Source organism: Eriocheir sinensis, chromosome 5 (assembly GCF_024679095.1).
Source record: "Eriocheir sinensis breed Jianghai 21 chromosome 5, ASM2467909v1, whole genome shotgun sequence".
Taxonomy (NCBI): domain Eukaryota; kingdom Metazoa; phylum Arthropoda; class Malacostraca; order Decapoda; family Varunidae; genus Eriocheir; species Eriocheir sinensis.
Genome location: NC_066513.1, coordinates 25,710,491 through 25,731,925, shown reverse-complemented (window position 1 = coordinate 25,731,925; position 21,435 = coordinate 25,710,491). Strand labels below are relative to the sequence as shown.

At 43.8% G+C, this 21,435-nt stretch overlaps 1 protein-coding gene and 1 long non-coding RNA gene across 2 annotated transcripts in view; one reads left to right on the top strand and one right to left on the bottom strand.

Moving 5' to 3' along the window:
- LOC126985695 (uncharacterized) overlaps window positions 1-21,435 on the bottom strand; it is a 106,833-nt gene that overhangs the window by 24,344 nt on the left and 61,054 nt on the right. The gene's annotated exons all lie outside the window — the stretch shown is intronic.
- Window positions 1-21,435, top strand: part of LOC126985691 (nephrin-like) — a 105,820-nt gene that overhangs the window by 66,344 nt on the left and 18,041 nt on the right. The window contains exons 7-9 of the mRNA XM_050840848.1: window positions 10,905-11,035; window positions 15,639-15,798; window positions 19,860-20,011. Coding sequence (XP_050696805.1) covers window positions 10,905-11,035; window positions 15,639-15,798; window positions 19,860-20,011 — 443 coding nt within the window. The remainder of the gene's footprint in view (window positions 1-10,904; window positions 11,036-15,638; window positions 15,799-19,859; window positions 20,012-21,435) is intronic.

The following is a 21,435-nucleotide window of genomic DNA, read 5'->3' as shown; positions in this document are numbered from 1 at the left end:
TGGTAAGTGGCTGAAATATTTGCTGCTGTAGTTCTTTTAGCAACCTCAAAAGAACATAAGAACATAAGAACGTAGGAGTCTGCAAGAGGCCGGTATACCTGTACAAGTCAGCTCCTTTGACCCTAAGCTCCCGTGAATCTAACCCCACCTAATATCGCTGTCCATGAATTTATCTAATCTATTTTTGAATGAGACAATTGTATTGGCACTCACCACATGATTGCTCAGCCCATTCCACTCATCCACCACTCTTATTCCACTCATCCACCACTCTGTTCCACTCATCCACCACTCTTAACCTCAGAGATAAAGATTCCCGGACAAAGCTGATGTTTTCGTATCGAGCTCGGACGGCTAATCATCCGCACCCTGTTCTCATTTTGCACTGTTCCCATGAGTACAATCCCCTGGGCGGGTCAAAACACTTGGTGGTGGGGCACAGTGTTCTCGAGCGTGAACACAGGCACTAGGTTTTTGTTGAGAATTCCTGAGGGGGTTTCCTGTTCCGATTAAAAAGGAGGAGGAGGAGGAGGAGGAGGAGGAGGAGGACGGGAAGGAGGACGAGGACGACGACGAGGAGGCACAGGAAATAGAGGAAAGGTAAACAAAGAAGGAGAAAGAGTGAAGGAAAAGCTGAAGCAAGAGGAGAACGGGGCTGAGGAATGAGAAAATATACAGATATACCTACTTTGATTCTGAAAGAGAGAGAGACCTAAGTGATACAATAGCAATAAGATGGTTTGATATGGACTCTTTTCTTCGTGAATGTTAAAAGAATACGATGAAAAAGCTATGTAGTATAAAAAAAATATTGTTATTCATAAGACATTTAGACAAGATTTATATTTATTTTTCATTGCACCTCAGAGCCGTTGTGATCACCCCTTTGCTCTCTCTCTCTCTCTCTCTCTCTCTCTCTCTCTCTCTCTCTCTCTCTCACTAGATTCCAGTCTTGTACAGTTTTTCCGTCACATAATTTCGCTTACCTTATCTTTATCTCTCTCTCTCTCTCTCTCTCTCTCTCTCTCTCTCTCTCTCTCTCTCTCTCTCTCTCTCTCTCTCTCTCTCTCTCTCTCTCTCTCTCTCTCTCTCTCTCTCTCTCACTAAATTCCAGTCTTGTACAGTTTCTCCGTCACATAATTTCGTTTACCTTCTCTCTCTCTCTCTCTCTCTCTCTCTCTCTCTCTCTCTCTCTCTCTCTCTCTCTCTCTCTCTCTCTCTCTCTCTCTCTCTCGGCACATATATAAATCACATCCCCAACCTAATCTTTTCGAGAAGGAAAGGTAAATATACACATAACTCAGCTGCAAAATCCCTCGGAAAAACAATAACATAATAAATCCAAATAGCCCAAGTTAGCCCTAAATTACCCTGACAAAATACCCTGAAATAAATACCCCAAAATAATAAATAGCCCTAATATATATTTTGATGAATACTAATAAATCTAATACACCAAAGAGATACTAAATACTCCTGACTAAAAGCGTGAATGACACAACCCCACACAACGAGAGCAAAAATAGAAGAAAAAGGGAAGGAAAAGCCGGGTAGAGAGAGGTATAGAAGTGTATATGGTAAAAAATTCAAAAAGTTTAGTATTAATTATGTAAAAGGGAAAAGGGACAAGGGAAAAAAGGAAAAAGTAGAGTAAAAGTAGAGTAACGATTTCAAAAACGAGAGAAAAACCGAATCCATTGTTTGCCGAGGACACAAAAAAAAGCATAAATCCATCGTTTATAAAAAGACAAAAAAAACATACAAAACACTGAAAAATAAATAACTACATGACCCTTTCGTTTGTTTGCTTTCACAGGAGAAGAGAGAAAAAAAGCAAACACTACATATCACAGACCGAAAAAATACAATACCGTAAAAAAATAGCGAAAGTTTAGCTACGGGAAAGCGTGTATAAAAGAGAGAGAAATGTAAGCCCTTAAATAAAACAAAGCAAACTGACTCGATGGTTCCCCTGGTAATGATTTCACCCACAACGACCTCCATAAAACCTAAGACAGAGACCGTGTACGTGTGTGTGTGTGTGTGTGTGTGTGTGTGTGTGTGTGTGTGTGTGGGTGGGTGGGTATGGGTGTTGGGGGGTGTATGAGTGTGTGTGTGGGGGGAGGGGGGTGTAAGTGCTGAACCTTTCACATATACATACACAACTACATATGCACACAATCATTAATACAAGAAAAACAAAGGCATCACTCACGACGACAACACCATAAAGCCAAACAAAGCAAGCAATGCCAAAAACAACAAAGCCAATATTATCACAAGAAATATATATCACCATTTACGATTGCAGCAACAGTAACAGAAGCCGAAGAAATAACAGCCTCCAACATCAGCGAGAGCAAGAACAAACACCGCTCGGGCAACGCTAACACTAACAAAAACAACATTAACAAAATCAACACGGGCGCTAATACATCATTCATAACTGATACCAATACGTTTTAGTAACACTGTCGGTCAACACACGCGCAACACTAGCAGATATACCTTTGACTACTCTCTCTCTCTCTCTCTCTCTCTCTCTCTCTCTCTCTCTCTCTCTCTCTCTCTCTCTCTCTCTCTCTCTCATACAGGATCGCTTAATTAGACTTTCGTTATGGTGTTGGCGCCTTTATCCCGCGTTTTGCATTGTTATCAGGTCCTTGTTTTGATCGGGTAATTACAGGGTTTCGGTTCTTATAATTGCTGCATTTGATAGGATAGTGCTGGTGGTGGTGATGGTGGTAGTGGTGGTAGTAGCAGTTGTTGTAGGAGGAGGAGGAGGAGGAAGAGGAGGAGGAGGAGAAGGAGGATCAGCAGGAAGCGTGAGAGAAGGAGGAGGAGGAGGACGAAGATGAGGACGAGGAGGAGTGAGAAGGAAGAAGAGCAAGGGTTTTCGAAGCTGTTATCGTGAAGGTATTATCTTTATTAACCTTACAATTATTATTTCTACCAGTCCCGCAGTCTTAGCATACCTTCTAACCTCTTCCTCCTTTACAACATGTCTTTATTCCAGCGCCTCTGTATTCTCAGTTCGATAATGGTGTTGTTTGTTTAATCTCATTTTCTTTAATGGCTATTGGACGGCCCGCGAGCATTCCTATTCCCTCATAAACCCTCTGGAGTGCCTTCGCGGGGCCCAGCAACGGGAAGCATTTCGTCTTAGACCCCCTTAATTGAGGCTCAGTGTCGGAAGAAATGCAAGGCGGTTCCTCTGTCTTTCTCTTGATCTTGACGTCTAATTGGTGTGCCTCGTTTGATGTTTATTCACGCGTATGTTGAACGGGTAAACAAAACAATGATAGCCACAGTGAACATGTCGCTTTAAACTCTTATGTAAAGGCTCAGTGTCGGAGGAAATGTAAGTCGGTTTATGTATCTACTTCCTGATCTTTACTTCGAATTATTGTGACCCGTATTACGTTTGTACACGCCTACGTTGCATGAGTAAGCAGAAACATATCCAGTAAATATATTACGGTATTAGTGACAATTACTGAACTTTTTTTGCATTTTTAACTGTCCTAGCTGTCGAAAGAGAGATCATTAGTCTACCAAATTGCAATACCATCAATATTATCCTTATTTACGTATATTTTTAACCACGGAAGCAATCGTGACACTAACTCACCGAAAAATAGGAAAACGTAAAACGAACACGAAAACCCTGACCTACACTGAAGCCAATCAACGAAGCCTACTCGAGTTGGTCGGTCCCTCGTTTTCTTTGCCTTTTAGCAGTTACGAGTAGGGCTCACTCTTCGCTCGGGCACTGAAGGGAATCAACAAGCGAGTGAGAACGATGGGGAGAGGATACGGCGGTCTACTTTCCATACCCTATAAACTGGACTTACGAGGGGGCAGTTATATGTTATTCTCCCCGCATATATTAATAACAAGTAGGTCATTAAATTTTATAGGCAAACTAAGGGAAATTTTACACTCTGGGTCTTGCGCAAATGTTTACCGAAGTGTCTGAATCCCTGTTGATCATTAAGGCTTTTCCGTGTTAGTATGTGTTAATAGCTCCCATTAATAAAGTCGCAATTAAACACGGCCAAACATATGTAACAAGTAAATAGAGCCACGCGTTTAGTCAACCCAATTACTTTTGATTTATTGCAAGCGACCGAATCCTGTTTTGGGGTTAGGGAGGAGAGAGGAGGGAGAGAGGAATGATACGTGGGTGACGGGGGGGGAGAGGGGGGGGAGGGTTATGTGTGTGTGTTTGTGTGTGTGTGATGTTTGCTTTCATATTTTTTACCCTCATCGATATTCAGTAAACCCAAACTGACACGAAGCGAATGTAAACACCAAAATGTACACCTGCGTCTCTTTAGTTTTTTGGCCCTCACGTACACGCCAATATTCCCACCGAGCTCGAACTGACACCGGGCGAATACACACGCAATATTTATCGTCATCTAAGCGTTAACGCCAAACACAGCGAGCAATATTCCATGTACCCAAACGGACTTGAAGCCGAATACACACAAAGTATCGAGGTTTATCATCCACAAAGTCTTCTACCTCTTAAATTCCGCCGCCATGTTGCCTCTCTTTCTATCTACTATCGATATTTTCATGCTGACTGCTCTTCTGAACTTGCTAACTGCATGCCTCCTCCTCCTCCTCCCGCGGCCCCGCTGCACTCGACTGTCCACTCTTGCTCATCCCTATCCTGTCCAAACCCCTTATGCAAGAGTTAACCAGCATCTTCACTCTTTCATCCCTTACACTGGTAAAGTCTGGAACAGCCTTCCTCCGTCTGTATTTCCTCCTGCCTATAACTTGACCTCTTTCAAGAAGAGTGTATCAAGACACCTCTCCATCCGAAATTGATCCCTCTTTTCGCTACTCTATACTATCTTCTGTTGTGGGAGAGGCAAGTAGCGGGCTTTTTTTCTACACTCTTTTTGTTGCCCTTGTGCCGACTCTTTTGTTGTTAAAAAAAAAAAGAACTCAGTCATCCCTTCACAGTTTCATGAATTCAGTGGGAAACGAAAACTAAAATAGAGCAAAATCACAGAGATAAGAATGCCCTTTATTTTGTGTGTACTCAAAACAAGCTACACAGTCACCTCCTCACGGTTTCATTGAGTCCAGTGGGAATTGAAAACTTAAAAAGAGCAAAAACAAAGAAATCAGAGTTCACGTACATTTCGTATGGCCTCAAGGGATGCTACTCGGTCACCTCAAGTATATTTCGAATGTCCACACGAGAAGCTACTCAATCATCCCATCACAGTTTCGTGAATCCAGAGGGAAGCGAATACCTAAAAAGACCAAAAACACACAAATCAGAATTCTCGTGTATTTCCTACGTCCTCCAGAGAAATCAGAATATCGAATGACGTTTGGCAATTCATGAAATGGCTGAGGACTCTTGAAGGTTCCCCCGAAGAGCCGAAGAGTAGCGTATATCCCACATGGCCGAAATTACCTTCAATAAAACGCAGCTTGTGGAGGGAAAGAAGCCGAGGGGGAAATTCGGAAATATGAAATCCCAAATTCGGCAAAGTTAAAATGGATCCGGGAGTTTAGAAGATATAAAATGGAATTAGTCGATAATGAATGCACACTCGCACGATCGTTCCGCGGCTAATGAAATTTCCTCCCGGCGGTCCTGCGAACACCTGTCGGAAGGCCTTTACCTGTGTGGAGGGGGGGAGGGGGAGGGGGAGGGGGGCGCTGCAGAAGGACCCTTGGACACTAATAATAATAATAATAATAATAATAATAATAATAATAATTCTTCTATTACGACTTCTAATAATAATCATACTTCTGCTCCTCCTTTTTCTCCTTCTCCTCCTTCTTTTCTCCTCTCCTCTCCTCTCCTCTCCTTTCCTATTCTCTTCTCTTCTTTTCTCCTCTTCTCCTCTCTTCTCTCCTTTTCTCTACTCTTCTCTCCTCCTCTCCTCCTCTCTCCTCTTCTCTCCTTTTCCCTCCTCTCCTGCTACCATTATTACAACTATTACTATCACTGCAGCAACAATAACTACTACCATTGCTACACCTACTGCTACTAGTACTACAAATACCGCCACTAACACTTTACAGAACCATTACAACCATCTAACCAAACATCACAACCACGCACTCTCGCAAACCGAACCTTTACTACGCAGAACCAAAATACGAACGAACGGCACACGTGGGCCTCGAAACTAGGAAAAACAAGCCATTTCTCACAACGAAGCGAGATAAATGCGAGACACGGACCCATAAAGGAAACGTGAAAGAACACCCAAACAATTCTTAAAGGTGAACGCCCGTAAAAAAAAGAGCGGGCGGGGAAAATTTGATCACGACAGACACACCTGATAACAAGGATTTACCGTTCGGCTTATCAACAGCGGCGGGCGTTTGATGGCTTATCACAGAACAATAACAGTACATCATTAGTCTAGGCCTTCCGTGGCATCATAATCCGCTGCCGCCATCCAGAACTGCCTCGCTCAGAACATCAGTGAGTTAGGGAAGGTCAGGTCAGGTTAAGTTAGGTAGTTAGGTAAGGTTAAGTTAGGTTATGTAAGGTTAAGTCAGGTTAGGATACGTAAGGTCAGGTTAGGTTAGGTTAAATTAGGATTGGTTAGGTAAGGTTCAGTTAGGTTAGATAAGGTTAGATTAGGTTAGGTTAGGTTATGTCGGGTTAGGTCAAGTCAGGTCAGGTCAGGTTAAGTTGGGTAGGTGTGTAGGTTAAGAGTTAAGGTCATCAAGGGTAGGTTGATCAGATCAGGTTAGGTTAGGTTGGTTTTTTTGGTTGGTTTAGGGTATTTTTAAGTTAAGGTTGGATTAGGTTAGGGTTAGGGGGCAGCAGCAGAGTAGGGCAGTCAGGTCAGGTCAGGTCAGATCAGGTCCGGTTAGGTCAGGGCAGGGCAGGGCAGGTCAGGTTAGGTCAGGCTAGGTCAGGTTAGGTGAGGTGAGGTTAGAGAAACAAGAAAGGAAAGCAAGATCGGAAAAGGAAGGAGCAAAAGAAGTAAAAAAAAGATAAATGTAAACTATAAACATGAAAAAGAAAGATAATAACAATGATAGCAATAACGGGAAGCTCTTCGGATGCCCTCCTAAGATAACAATAATGATAAACGTTCTAGCAGAGCCCAAACGTTGTATAAGGGAGCCATAAAAAGCGGGGCAGGAGGAGGAGGAGGAAAGATTGAGATGGTGGCGAGGGTGGCAGTGACGATAGTAGTAAAAATGTAGTAGTAGTAGTAGTAGTAGTAGTAGTAGTAGTAGTAGTAGTAGTAGAAGTAGTAGTAGTAGTGACGGTGGTGGAGGAGGCAGTAGGGTAATGCAGCGTGACAAGGAGCGGTCCAGACTCAAGCCTCCAGCTATTCAGATCCATCAGCGAGACTCTCCACTCAGCGGCCTCTGTCTACTGCCTTAATGCCGCTAGTGCTCGGATGGCCACTCCAGGCACGACGAAGGAGAAGCAGGAGGAGAAGAAGGAGGAGGAGGAAGCGGAGAAAGGAGCGGGGTAGGAAAACAAAAACAGGGACAGAAAGAAATGAAAAAAAATAACTACAGAAAATGAAAAAGAGGAAAGAAAACGTAATAAAAAGAGAGGGATTAGAAGTGAAAAGGGAAGCTGAAAGAGAATATTAAACAGAAAAAAATGCAAAAAAATGAAAACGGAGAGAAAAACGTAAAAAAAGAGAAGCAAAAAGAAAAGAAGAGGAAAGGAGAAAGGAGAGAGAGAATGCAAATGACAAGAAAGTACAAGAAACGAAAACGAAGAAAGGAAACGAAAAAAAAACAAGAGAAACAAGAGAAGAGAGAAGCAGAGGAAAGGGGAAAGAAAGAATGCTAAAAACCCTCCTCGCCTCACTTCCGTCAGGGCAAAGCAAAACCCACGCGAGGAAGGAAGTAGTCAGGGACCCCTCGCCTGGATTAGGGTCGCGGTGCAGCCCCAGAAAGAAGGACGAGGAGACACGCACCGAGGCCCAGACGTGCTCCAGAATCCTCTTTGAGTAGACGTTGCGCTTGAGGAAAAGAAGGCAGATCACGCAGGAGGCAAAATACGAATACTGTGAACTGAAGAGGAGAAAGACGCGCAGAGGTATGCATGCTGGAAGATACGAAGACACGGAAATACGATAAGATAGAATCCTCTTTTTGTAGAAGTTGGGCTTGAGGAAAAGAAGGCAGATCACGCAGAAGGCAAAATACGCATAATGTAAGCTGAAGAGGAGGAGAAAGAGGGCCAGAGGTATGCATGCTGGAAGATACGAAGACACGGAAATACGATGAGATAGTATCCTCTTTTTGTAGAAGTTGGGCTTGAGGAAAGGAAGGCAGATCACGCAAGAGGCAAGATTCGTATACTGTAAGCTGAAGAGGAATCGAAAGCAAACCAGAAGCCATAACAAACCACATCTATCTATCTATACCACTCCACCGCAGCGTTCCCCTCACGGCAGCAAGTCCCACCCCGCGTGTGACATATCAAGACAATATGGCAAATCACACAAGAGGCAAGATACGCATACTGTCAGCTGAAGAGGAGGTGAAAGCCAGCCACAACCAACCAGGGAGCGTATTCTCAAACCATTCGTCGGTAACACACTCACCTTTGACATGGTTTTCGTAGGAGTTTTGTAGCATTTCCAGACGTACCTTTATGGCCCTGGTGGTAGGTTGACCCTTCTTCTGTACCCTGAATATGAAAAACACGTATGACAACTCGATTAATCTCCTTGTTGGCCTTTGGAAAGAGTTGATGTGTGAGGTAGAAGCGTCCGAGAACACCACCCCAGGACATATCACTTTACTTTAGCCTCCCCTCACGACATGAAGTTCCCCCGTCCTCTGTGTGTATAATCATATATATTTTAGCCTCTTCCAGCCAGACTTTAGAGGCAGCAGCAGCAACGGAGGAGGAGGAGGAGGAGGAGGACACGGGCATACCGAAGGAAGCACTTTTCCCCAAACTTTCCAAAGCCTTTTAATGGAGAAGCTTCAAGTCTCCTCCGAAGTGCACGTCGCCTCCACTTACGTTTAATACCGTATGTGGATTAGGTCTTGCGTCTAAGGGGGAGTCTTTGCCTTTCCTCGGCGGACTGTCTCTCGCGATTTTGGTTTACCTCTCAAAGGGGCCTCGAGTATTGCGCCGTGATAGGAGGCTTTGACGTCTAGTGACCCTCCCAATGCGCCGCTTCGTGTAGTTTCCGTGCTATTTGAGGGAAAAGGACTCGGCCGCATAGTCTGTTCCTTGAAGCGGTGACTCGGTTATGTCGTGTATCCGAGAGGGTTTTCGCTGATCATCGAGATTATTTGCAGCAATGGAAAGCGTGGGAGAGGCGGGGAAAGATACACAGAGAGAATGGGGATGAAAGATGGAGATAGAAGAGAATGACGAGGAGGTATGGACGAAGATACAAAGAGATAGAAAGGAGAAAAGATGAAAGGAGAGAAGGGGACAGGAAGGAGGTATATACGAAGAGATAGCAGGGATAAAAGATAGAGATAGAGGAGAACGACGAGGAGATATGAACGAAAATACGATGAAATAGAGGAAATAAAAGATGAAGAGAGAGAAGAGGGAAGAGATGACGAGAAGGTATAGAGGAACATGGAAAGAGATAGCGAGGTTAAAACATGAAGGAAGAGCAAGGAGGAGAGAATAAAGGGAAAGTAAAGTTAGGACGAACACACGAAGGGATAGACGGGATAAGAGATAAAAGGAGAGAGGAAGTAAATAAAGAGAAGATTAGGAGGAATAAACGAAAAGACAGATAGAAAAAAAAGATGAAGGGAGAGATGGAGAGGAGAGGGATATAACGAGGAGGAAAGGAGAGAGAAAAACGAGGGATAGACGGGGAAAGAGATAAAAGGAGAGAAGAGGTAAATAAAGAGGAAGTTAGGAGGAATAAACGAAAAGACAGATGGAGTAAAAGATGAAGGGAGAGACGGAGAGGAGGGAAATAACGAGGAGGTAAGGAGAGAGAAAGACGAGGGGGAGGTTACGTTTCTTCCTAAAGAGACACGGTAAGAGAGACAAAAGAGAGGAGCTCATCCGGAGAGTCTTTCAAGGGTTCTTTGTAAACATTCTGTACATCGCTCCCTCCCTGCCCCACGCAACCTTGTAACTGGCTGCCCCTCCCTTACCTTCCCTCCCTATCACCTCCTTCCCTCCCTCTCTCCTTCCCTTGTAACTGGGTCACTCTCCCTTACCTTCCCTCCCTTTCACCTCCTTCCCTCCCTCCCTGCTCGCTCTCCCCCTCCCTCCCTCCCTTCCTTCCTCGCCTTCTCTGCATCGCTGTCCCCTTATTCACTACCCTTTCCCCATTCCCTTCCTTACACATCCATTCCTTTCACCATATGTTTTGCCTCCCCCTCCCCCGCCTCTCCCTTCCCTAACACCCTCTTCCCCCTCCTCCTCCTCCTCCTCCTCCTCCATCTCTCCACTGACAAGACTCCTTCCCTTCCCGCGTTTTCTCTCTCCTATTCAGCGATAAAAGAAGGGATGCATGAAAGACGAAGAGATATAGGAAGACGATTCATGATGTTTATTCCTTACTGAAAAAATACTAAAGTTGCTTTCAGAAGTGCCGTGACAAGTCTTGCGTTTGATATTCTTGAATCTAAGGTAAACAAAACAAGAGTAGAAGCCAAGGAGTTTCAGATCTTACAAATGTATTAAGATAGAGGATTTAAGATTCTATATCAATGTCGGTTTCAGTCACCAGCCATGTCTCTTCACTCCTATTCCCTTCCTCATCTATTCCTCCTCCTCCTCCTCCTCCTCCTCCCTTCTATAATTCCTGACCCATTCTCGTATCATCACTCATACATTCACTCTTAACTCCAATCCCACTCCTAACCTCCCTCTCCTCCTCCTTTCTCACTCACCCACTCCCCTTCTCTAATCTGTAACCCATTCTCGTATCTCCCTACAGACGTTCCCATGACGAGGCTGCGGCCAGGTCGGTCCCTCAACCTGAGTAACATCGAAGAGGGTGACGACGTTTACTTCGAGTGCTCCATCAAGGCCAACCCGCCCGTCACCGAGATCTCCTGGCTTCACGAGGTACCGGTATTATTAGAGGGAAGACGGATAAGTGGCACGCTGGGTATTGCATAGGCTCAGGGGGACCGTACAAAGGACTAGATGGGACCGATTGGATGTGGCCACGGATTACGTAGACGGTCTGAAAGGAAGCCACAGAGTATCGAGGAGAAAATAATAGAGGTTCGAAAGGCCATACGGGAGATAAATGGGTAATGAATGGTGTTTGTAAAGACTTCTAAACGAGTATATGGTGCTCTAGGGGATACTGACCTGTCTATTAGTGGTGGTGAAGGTAGTTTGTAGGTTCATGAAAGGGAGAAAGAGAGGGAGCAAGAGGAGGAGCAGACGCCTTTGATGTAATAGAGAAGAACGAGTGAGGAAGGTTTTGAAAAAGTACAAGAGAGGGAGGCTGAAAAAGTGACAGGGAATCCGATAGTCTGATGGAGGGTTTGTGATCAATGGTATGGAATATTTCGGCGAGTTAAGGAATAAGAAAAGCCTTTGCTGGGAGGTGGAGGAGGGTAGTTCGTAAAGATAAAAAAGACAGGCTGAGGAGGGAGGAGAAACAAATAGAAAATGGAGTGTATGAAAGAGAAAGCTGAAGACGTGAAAGAGAATATTGAGGTGAGTTAGAGAATTAGTTAAGGAATAAATAAAGCCTTTGCTGGGAGGTGGAGGAGGGTAGTTCGTAAAGATGAAAAAAAAAGACAGACTGGGGAGGGAAGAGAAACAAATAAAAAAGATAGTACATGAGATAGCAGATGAAGACGTGAAAGGGAGTATTTGGGTGAGTTAGAGAACTGATTAAGGTTTTGTTGAGATTTTTGAAAGGGTAGACATAAAAAAAGGTTAGATAAAAAAAATAACAAAAAGTGGAAGTACAGAATTAGAGAGCAAGAAGATGTGAAAAGGAAAACGTGAAAGAGAATAATTAGGAGAGTTAGAAAATAAGCAAAGGTTTAATTAGAGGTAGTAAACGGTAGGTAAAAGAAAAAATACTGGAGATGAAAAAATAACAAAAAAAGAGTAGTGTATTAGAGATTAAGAGAAAGGTGTTAATGAGATATATTGCGTGAAAGAAAAAGAGACAGAGAGAGAGAGAGAGAGAGAGAGAGAGAGAGAGAGAGAGAGAGAGAGAGAGAGAGAGAGAGAGTGATAAAGATGAGAGAGAGAGAGAGAGAGAGAGAGAGAGAGAGAGAGAGAGAGAGAGAGAGAGAGAGAGAGAGAGAGAGAGAGAGAGAGAGAGAGAGAGAGTTACCACCGCAAAGGGTCATGGGAACAAACAAAAAAAAAAAAAAGAGGTGAAAAAGAAGACCATTTGGTTGTAACAGGAGGATCGGAAGCGTGTTCAGTCCTACTCCCGCCGTTCTCCTTCCCCAACGAACCTGAGCAGAAAAAGGAATCACCAGGAGGAGCGTTCAGACTCTCCCTCCCCGTCGCGACACCCCTGACAGTTTTATCCCCTACACCGACACTTGTTTTCCTACACCTGAAATTTCAACCCCACACACAACAGCACGAAATAACCAAGACACAGTTACCCTCACTCTCTCTCTCTCTCTCGATTCACTTTCCTGTACTGTTTTATCTTCCTTTACTCCTCTTTTCTTGGTCTTAATTCTCAGCTACCTCAAGATATTTCAACTTCACACACAATAGCACTACATAACCAAGACACTGTTACCCTCACTCTCTCTCTCTCTCTCGATTCACTTTCCTATACTGTTTTATCTTCCTTTACTCCTCCTTTCTTGGTCTTAATTCTCAGCTACCTCCAGATATTTCAACTTCACACACAACAGCAGGACATAACCAAGACACTGTTACCCTCACTCTCTCTCTCTCTCTCTCGATTCACTTTCCTGTACTGTTTTATCTTCCTTTACTCCTCTTTTCTTGGTCTCAATTCTCATCACCCTCCAGATATTTCAACTTCACACACAACAGCACGAAATAACCAAGACACAGTTACCCTCACTCTCTCTCTCTCTCTCGATTCACTTTCCTACACTGTTTTATCTTCCTTTACTCCTCTTTTCTTGGTCTTAATTCTCAGCTACCTCCAGATATTTCAACTTCACACACAACAGCACGAAATAACCAAGACACAGTTACCCTCACTCTCTCTATCTCTCTCGATTCACTTTCCTATACTGTTTTATCTTTCTTTACTCCTCTTTTCTTGGTCTTAATTCTCATCACCCTCCAGATATTTCAACTTCACACACAACAGCAGGACATAACCAAGACACTGTTACCCTCACTCTCTCTCTCTCTCTATTCACTTTCCTATACTGTTTTATCTTTCTTTACTCCTCTTTCCTTGGTCTTAATTCTCAGCTACCTCCAGATATTTCAACTTCACACACAACAGCACGACATAACCAAGACACTGTTACCCTCTCTCTCTCTCTCTCTCTATTCACTTTCCTATACTGTTTTATCTTCCTTTACTCCTCTTTTCTTGGTCTTAATTCTCATCACCCTCCAGATATTTCAACTTCACACACAACAGCAGGACATAACCAAGACACTGTTACCCTCACTCTCTCTCTCTCTCTCGATTCACTTTCCTACACTGTTTTATCTTCCTTTACTCCTCTTTTCTTGGTCTTAATTCTCAGCTACCTCCAGATATTTCAACTTCACACACAACAGCACTACATAACCAAGACACTGTTACCCTCACTCTCTTTCTCTATACACTTTCCTATACTGTTTTATCTTTCTTTACTCCTCTTTTCTTGGTCTTAATTCTCATCACCCTCCAGATATTTCAACTTCACACACAACAGATCGAAATACACATGATAGTATTTCCCTCGCCTTTTCTTTCGTTCTCTATGTTCGTTCCTACAGTGCTTTATCGCTCTTTTTTAATCACCACTCTCCAATCTTCCAGTCTCATCATCAGCCTCATAAAAATTCACCCCACGCTCAGAACGAGATAACCAAGACGCTGATACCCTTGCCCTCTGCGTCTTTCTGTGTGCCGTCCTATACTGTTTAATCTTTCTTTACTCCTCTACTTCTTAATTCTCACCTTTAACCTTATATGACAGACTGAAATACCATGAGACCATTACTCTTGCTCTCTTATATACCTCTAAGTGCCTTCCTACAGTCCATTCTTAGCCTGTATTTGTTTTAGATTCCCGTGTTCTCTTTTTCTTCTCCCAGTTCTTCCTGTCAAGCTTCTAAAACCTGAGCCACACACAACAGAATAAAATAATCAGGACACCATTACCCTTACTCTCCACCTGTCTCTCTATGTCTTCCTACACTGTCATGTCTATCTTTAATCCTCTTCCCCTTTTTAACTATTCTTCTCCTCAACGTTTTGATATCTGAACCTCGCGCAACAGAACAATAAAGAAATTTCTATCTTACCCTTGCCGTCTCTATATGCCTTCCTACACTGCCTTGTCTTTTTTCCCCCTTCTTCCACTTCTTGAAATCTGAACGTCAAGCAACAAAACGCGATAACTAAGAAATTCCTATGTTATCTTTGCCCTTTTTCTCTCTCAGTGCCTTCCTACACTTCATCTTTACGTCTTATCTTTACTTCTTTCCCTCGTTTTAATCCTCCTTGTCAGTATTTTGAAACCTGAACTTTACCCAACAGAACTTCCCAAAAAATACATTACCCTTCCCCTCAATCTCTCTCATTCTCTCTCTCTTTATGCATCCCTACACCCCATCATGGTCCAATATCTGGCGAATCTCTCCTCTTCCTCCTCCTCCTATCCCTCCCCCTCCTCCTCCTCCTCCTCCTCCTCCTCCTCCTCCTCCTCCTCCTCCTCCTCCTCCTCATTATACGTATTATATACACCTGAACTTTCAACCTCACGGAATATATCCAGGCAACCGACCAGCTGCCTTCTCTCTCTCTCTCTCTCTCTCTCTCTCTCTCTCTCTCTCTCTCTCTCTCTCTCCACCGTTCATCCACTGCGTTTCTTAAGCCTTTCTCCGTTCACTTCATACGCCTCCTCCTTCTCCTCCTCCTCTTCTACCAACTCCATCTTCCTCATCGCCTTGATATCTTACCCTCAGACAACAGAAACCAATAACGCTCCCTTTCTCCCTGTCTATATACGTCTCCCTTTGACCGCCAAATTAAACTTTCATCCACCTAATACCTACTCCTATTCCTCCTTTCAATCCTCTTCATACTCCTCATTCTGACTTTTTATCCTCAGGGAACAGAAAGAAATAAGCAATAAACTCCCTTACTCCCTGTCAATGTCTCCCTTTCATTACCTATTCTAACTTTTATCTACATATTGCAGACGCCTCTACACCCTCCTCCTCCTCCTCCTCCTCCTCCTCTTCCTCCTCCTCCTTCTCTTCATTGCATAACTGAGTGTGAAAATGGAGCACAATTATCTACTCCTACTCCTCCACTTCCATCTCATCATTCCTCCTCCTCCTCCTCCTCCTCCTTGCGTCAAAGAGGAAGAAGCTGAGAACAAATATCTACTCCCACTCTTCTTCCACCTCCTCATTCCCTCCTCCTCCTCCTCCTCCTCCTTACGTAGCAGAGGTAGAAGCTAGACCACAAATCTTTACTGTTCCTCCTCTTCCTCCTCCTCATTCCCTCCTCCTCTTCCTCGCGTCTCAGGGTAAGAAGCTGGAGCACAACGTCACAGCGGGGGTCATCATAAGCAACCAGTCCCTCGTCCTCCAGAAGGTGACCAGGGCGGCCTCGGGGGACTACTACTGCGTCGCCACCAACATCGAGGGCGACGGACACTCCAACCCCATCGTACTGCGCGTCAAGTGTGAGTAGGACCTTGGAGCTGTTCGTATAGTTGGGGCAGGACCTTCGAGTCACGAGTATTTTGTTTCCTTGCCTCTCTTGAAGCCTTTGATGTTCTTTGGTCAGTGGAGATTGGGTGAAACATGACCGATTTTTTTTTTTTTTTCTATATGTCTTTTTTAGTCATTGTGTGTAAGATGTTGTTGTGGCTTTTGCTGTTTTACTGTTGCTGTTTTGACCTCCGTTATTTCCACCGACAGATAAAAACGATAATATTGCTGTCTATTACTGCTGCTACCAATACAACAACTAAATCAACAAAATACCAACAATCACAGCTACTAATACTACTACTACTACTACTACTACTACTTCTACGACCACAGCAACCCTCGTCTCGCCTTCCATATATATTTAATCAAGCGTGGGATCGGGGTGTTGGGTTACCTCACGTGAAATCCAACGCTTCTCCTCACCTTTCCTACTCCAAGTCTCGCCTTCGAGGGATATAATTGCCTCTCGTCCAGGCGCCTGTGAATCGAGTATAAATATGACTCGGTACTTCAAGGGTCAAGAGGAAGGAAGGTCGAGTTTTTGTTGAAAGGATAAAATAAGGAATAAAAAGAACTTGCAGGCCTTTGAACGCTCCCAAGAGTCTTTTAAACCTCTTGGGTGGGTGGGTGGGTGAAGTATATAACAAGTGACGGATAGAGTGTGTGTGTGTGTGTGTGTGTGTGTGTGTGTGTGGGTGGGTGTGTGGGTGTGAAAGAGGAAAGAGAAGGAAACGGAAAGCAAAAAATGAAAACAAGGAAGAAAATAACGGGAAAAAAGATAGAAAAAAAAGGAATATGAGAAGAAAAAGTGGCCAAAGAAGAAGACAAGTGTAAATAAACAATACATAAATAAATAGTGATACGAGAGAGAGAGAGAGAGAGAGAGTATGTGTATTCGTGTGTGTTAGTATTTATGTGCGTGCGTGTGTGTGTCTGTTTTCGTGCATGTGTTTGTGTGTGTGCTTGTATCTGTGTACGTGAGTGAGTATATGTAAGTGTGTACGTGTGTGCGTGTGTGTGTGTGTGTGCCTCGTAATTGGACTGCATCAAAATATAATTGTTTTAATGGCCTGTCGCCACTCAGAAAATCACAGGCGGGAAAAAAAATAGCCATATAGCGACAGGTGTTCGAGCACATTTAATTTGCACAGCAACACAAACACACTCGCGTCGCCAGCGCTTTGAGTTACATTGAGTGCCGAGCAAACACTTCAGAGGCAACATTTCCTGCAGGTGTTAATGAGTCACAGCAGGAGGGGTTACCTGGGCGACACGGAGGGGGAGGACAGGTGCGATAACTAATTAGAAGGTAGGTCGAATTTATCAGGTGTAAGGGGCGCGGCCTTCTCTCATCAGGCAACCTACATTACCCTTTATTACGAGTCTCTGCCTTTCTCGATTTCACAATATCACACGACCAATATGTTCCTCCCTTCCTCCTGCCTCTCGCTCCGCTCTTGCTGCCTCGCCCTGCATGTCTCACCTCTATGCTCCGTGCTGCTCCTCTTTCCCATTTCCCTCCAGCAACCTTTCCTCTCCCTGTCAATCTATCCCCTTTAACCCGCTATTCCCTTTCGTGCTATCAAAGTTTAAATGGATAGTGAAGCGTGGAGAAATATAGTACCCTAGCGATAGTGAAATGTACATACGATATAGGAGTAGGGATTAGAATGTGAAGTGGGTGAATTGCCGGTGATTTCATGATGATAATCGTGATGGGAACGAATGATTGGAGGTAAAAAAGAAAACGGGTTGGATGGTCGTGTTTAATTTTTCATCCCACACTAAAATAAAAAAATAAAAAGAATACTGATGTCGCGATAGTTAAAAGCCAAACTGTGTAATCCCAAACCTATTTTCTATAGTATAATTTGCATTTGCCGCTGACCGACAGAGAGCGATGACGCGAAAAATGGAACCGCACAAAAAAATAAAATAAAAAGATTCGATTAAAAAGATACGAACTTACATTGCTCACGTGGACGACCAGGAATCAGGTCACGTCAGGTCAAATTACGAGTAGCTTCTGTTGGTCACTCGCTGTGGACAACTGAAGCGAGAGTGGAAAATATTTACGAACACACACACACACACACACACACACACACACTCCTGGTACACATCTTTCTCTCTCCACAAACTAATCCTCGACCACTTTCGCTAATTGTACTCTCGTGGGTTCACCTGAAAAGCTCATAACGTTCTTTCGTCGCGTTCGCTTCAGTGGAATGATTCTCTTATACATTAAAAGGCTTCCTCGTACTCGGCTTTCCGTGTAAAAGTAAGGGGGATAAATTACACACACACACACACACACACACACACACACACACACACACACACACACACACACACACACAACGTAATTCTTCACCTCCATAGCTTCTCTTTCCCCTAACACATTACTTCCACCATACACTGTCACCCCCTTCCTTGCTCTTTAACACTATACACCTCACTATCTGCACTTAATACACTCATACATTCCTCTTTCTCATCCAAAACCTGCTATTCACCCGTCCACACCTCTCGCATTACCTCAGTCATTCGTCAACTCGCTTATTCTCCCATGCCATCCAAATCCTTATGCACTTCTATCTCTACGTCACATTATACACTTTTCTTCATCATCCAGAACCTCCTATTCACCTTACGACTCTTCTCACACTACCTCACTCATTCCTCGTATTCTTCATTCTCATCCTTCACTCTTTAGAACTCCTTCCCTCAGACTTTTCAAAACTTCCACTTTCTCGTCCTCGCCCTACGGAAAAACTGCGTCCCTCATCGACCTTTTGTCCTCCTTCACCTCCGTCCTCAATTAACTTTTTTTTCCTCCCACATCCTCACTCGGTTCCTAAATCCTCTATCAATCCTTCATCGGTTCGCCTTTATCCTTCTACTCACTTTCTTCTTTCAAATCTTCGCTCCTTCAGTCTATCATAAACTCCTTCATTAATCTTTCATCTGTTCCTTTTCTCGCTTCTATTCCTTCCCTCACAGCTTCCTTCTCTTTTTTTTCTCTTTTCCTAATTGCTTCATCTACCCACCATCCGTTTCCTCCTCTCGGTTCCTATTCCTTCACTCATTTCTTCTTTTCCTTAATCCTCATCTCTATCTACCTATCCTTGCATCATCTCTTTTTTTTACCCGCCAAAACTATGCTTCATTTTCTCTACACTCACTAAAAATCTGATTCTCTTAACACACACCAACGCTACTCCTTCCCCTTCTTCATTCGCACACCCCTTTCCTCTAGGTCTTCCTCCCCTCGCCCTTACCGAACTCCGTGCAGCTACAACGACTCTTTCATCACATTAGCTACAACCCTCGCCTCCCCAGCACCCTTTCTTACCCCTAATTAAGCAGCTGTTCCCTTCCCGTCCCTCTCTCTCCCCTCCTCTCTTTCTCTCTTTCCCCTTGAGGCTTCTACCAAAACTTCTTCGTCTTCCCGTCCTTCGTCAGTTCGTATTACTGTTTCCTCCTTCCCTTCAAGCTGTTTATCTATCTCCTTTCCGCTCTTTCTTTATTCTTCAAGCATTCCCTTCCTTTCTTTCCCCTTGAGGCTTGTACCCAAACTTCTTCGTCTCCACCATCTTTCGTCAGCCCGTATCACTGCCTTCTCCTTCCCCTCAAGCTCTCTTTCTTTGTCTCCTTTCCCCTTTTCTTTATTCCTCAGGCATTCCCTTCCTTCCTTTCACCTTGAGGCTTCTACCAAAACTTCTTCCCCATCCCATTCTTCGTCTGCGCGTATCACTGCCTTCTCCTTCCCCTCAAGCTCTCTTTCTTTGTCTCCTTTCCCCTTTTCTTTATTCCTCAGGCATTCCCTTCCTTCCTTTCACCTTGAGGCTTCTACCAAAACTTCTTCCCCTTCCCATCCTTCGTCTGCCCGTATCACTGCCTGACCCTAACCCTCAAGCTCTTTCTCTGCCCGCTTTCCCTCTTTCTTCACCCCTCGAGCCTTCTAGCAAGACTCCATCGCTTTCTCCCCCTTCGCCAACCCTCACCATTGTTTCCTCTTCTCTTACAGACGCGCCCGTGTGTAAGGACGGTCAGGAGGCTTACCACGGGGCAGCCAAGCATGAGGAGGTCAGGATTCCATGCCAGTTGGACGCTCACCCGCTGCCAACGTCTTTTAAATGGACCTTCAACAACAGCGGCGAGAGTGTTGACATTCCCGAAGTAAGGAGAAAAAGGCTGGAGTTTGGAGCCTCCCGGGAAGGGGGGTTCTAGCGTAAAGGGAAGGGATCGGGTATACAATTAAAGAGTTTACTGCACGAGGAAAGGGACTGAGTGCGAGATGAAAAAGCTTGAGATAGGATTGAGTGCGGGTGAGTGTGTGGGAGGCACGAGAGGAAGATTGGATGACTGGTGTGAGTGTGAAGGAAGGAAAGAAGAGAAGGAGGAGGAGAAAGTGGAGGAAGAAAAAAAAAGACGTGTTTGAATAGAAAGTAAGAAGAGAAAGAGAAAGAAGAAAAAGAAAAGATGTGATCGAATAGTAATTAGGAAGAGAAAGAAGAAAGTAGAGGAAGAAAAGATGAATTTCAAAAGAAAGAAGGAAGAGAACGAGAAATAGGAGGAAAAAAAGATGAGTTTGAATAAGAAAAAAAGAAAAAGAAAAAAGAAAAACAAGCAGAAAAAGGAGAAAACGAAACAGGAAGAAAACATGGAGGAACTGATAAAGAAAACTAAAAACAAGGAGAATAAGAGAATAGAAAGAGAAGGTTCAGAAAGAGAGGAAGAGGAGTTAGAAAAGAATGATACAAAATAAGGCGTAAAAAAAGTATTACGAGTTTACTGTAGCTACACAAATAAATATAAAGGTGGAACTATATACCTTTTACTCTTAATTGGAAGTGGAGATTCCAATTAACAGGTGAGGCATAATAGGCGGTCATTACTTACAGGTGAATAGAGTAAAGAAAACAATTAATATTTATGAAAGGATATCAGGCCGTGGAGAAAAATATCCTTCTTTTCACAAAACCTTTTACCTCGCTAGCCCCGGGGAATGTACCTTCTCTCTCTCTCTCTCTCTCTCTCTCTCTCTCTCTCTCTCTCTCTCTCTCTCTCTCTCTCTCTCTCCATTCCTTTCCTATTTTTCTTTATCTACGTTCTCCGTTTATCATCTTCCATTCCTTCTTTTTCTTCCTCTTCTTTTTTCTTCTTCTTCTTCTTCATTTACGTTCTTTTTTCTCTACCTTTAATATTTTCTTCTTTGACTTCCAATTCTTTTTATTCCTCTTCCTTTTCCTTCTCTTCCTCCTTAACTTCCTCATCCTTATCCTCATCTTCTCCTTCTTTTAATTTTTCTTTCTTCATTTCCCTCACTTTTTTATTTTTCTTCTTTTTCTGCTTCTTTTCCTATTTCCTGTTTCCTCGTCTGCTTGTTTTCCCATTTGCTGTTTTTTCTCGTTCTATTCCGCCATGGTCTTGCCTCCTCCTCCTCCTCCTCCTCCTCCTCCTCCTCCTCCTCCTCCTCCTTCTTTCCCTTCCTTCCATCTCCTCTTTCTTTGGTATGTCACTCCTGCTTCTCTTTGCTTCATCTCCTCCCAGATCAGTTTTATTTCCCTCCTTCTCCCTCTTTCCTCTGGGCCTTGCAATCA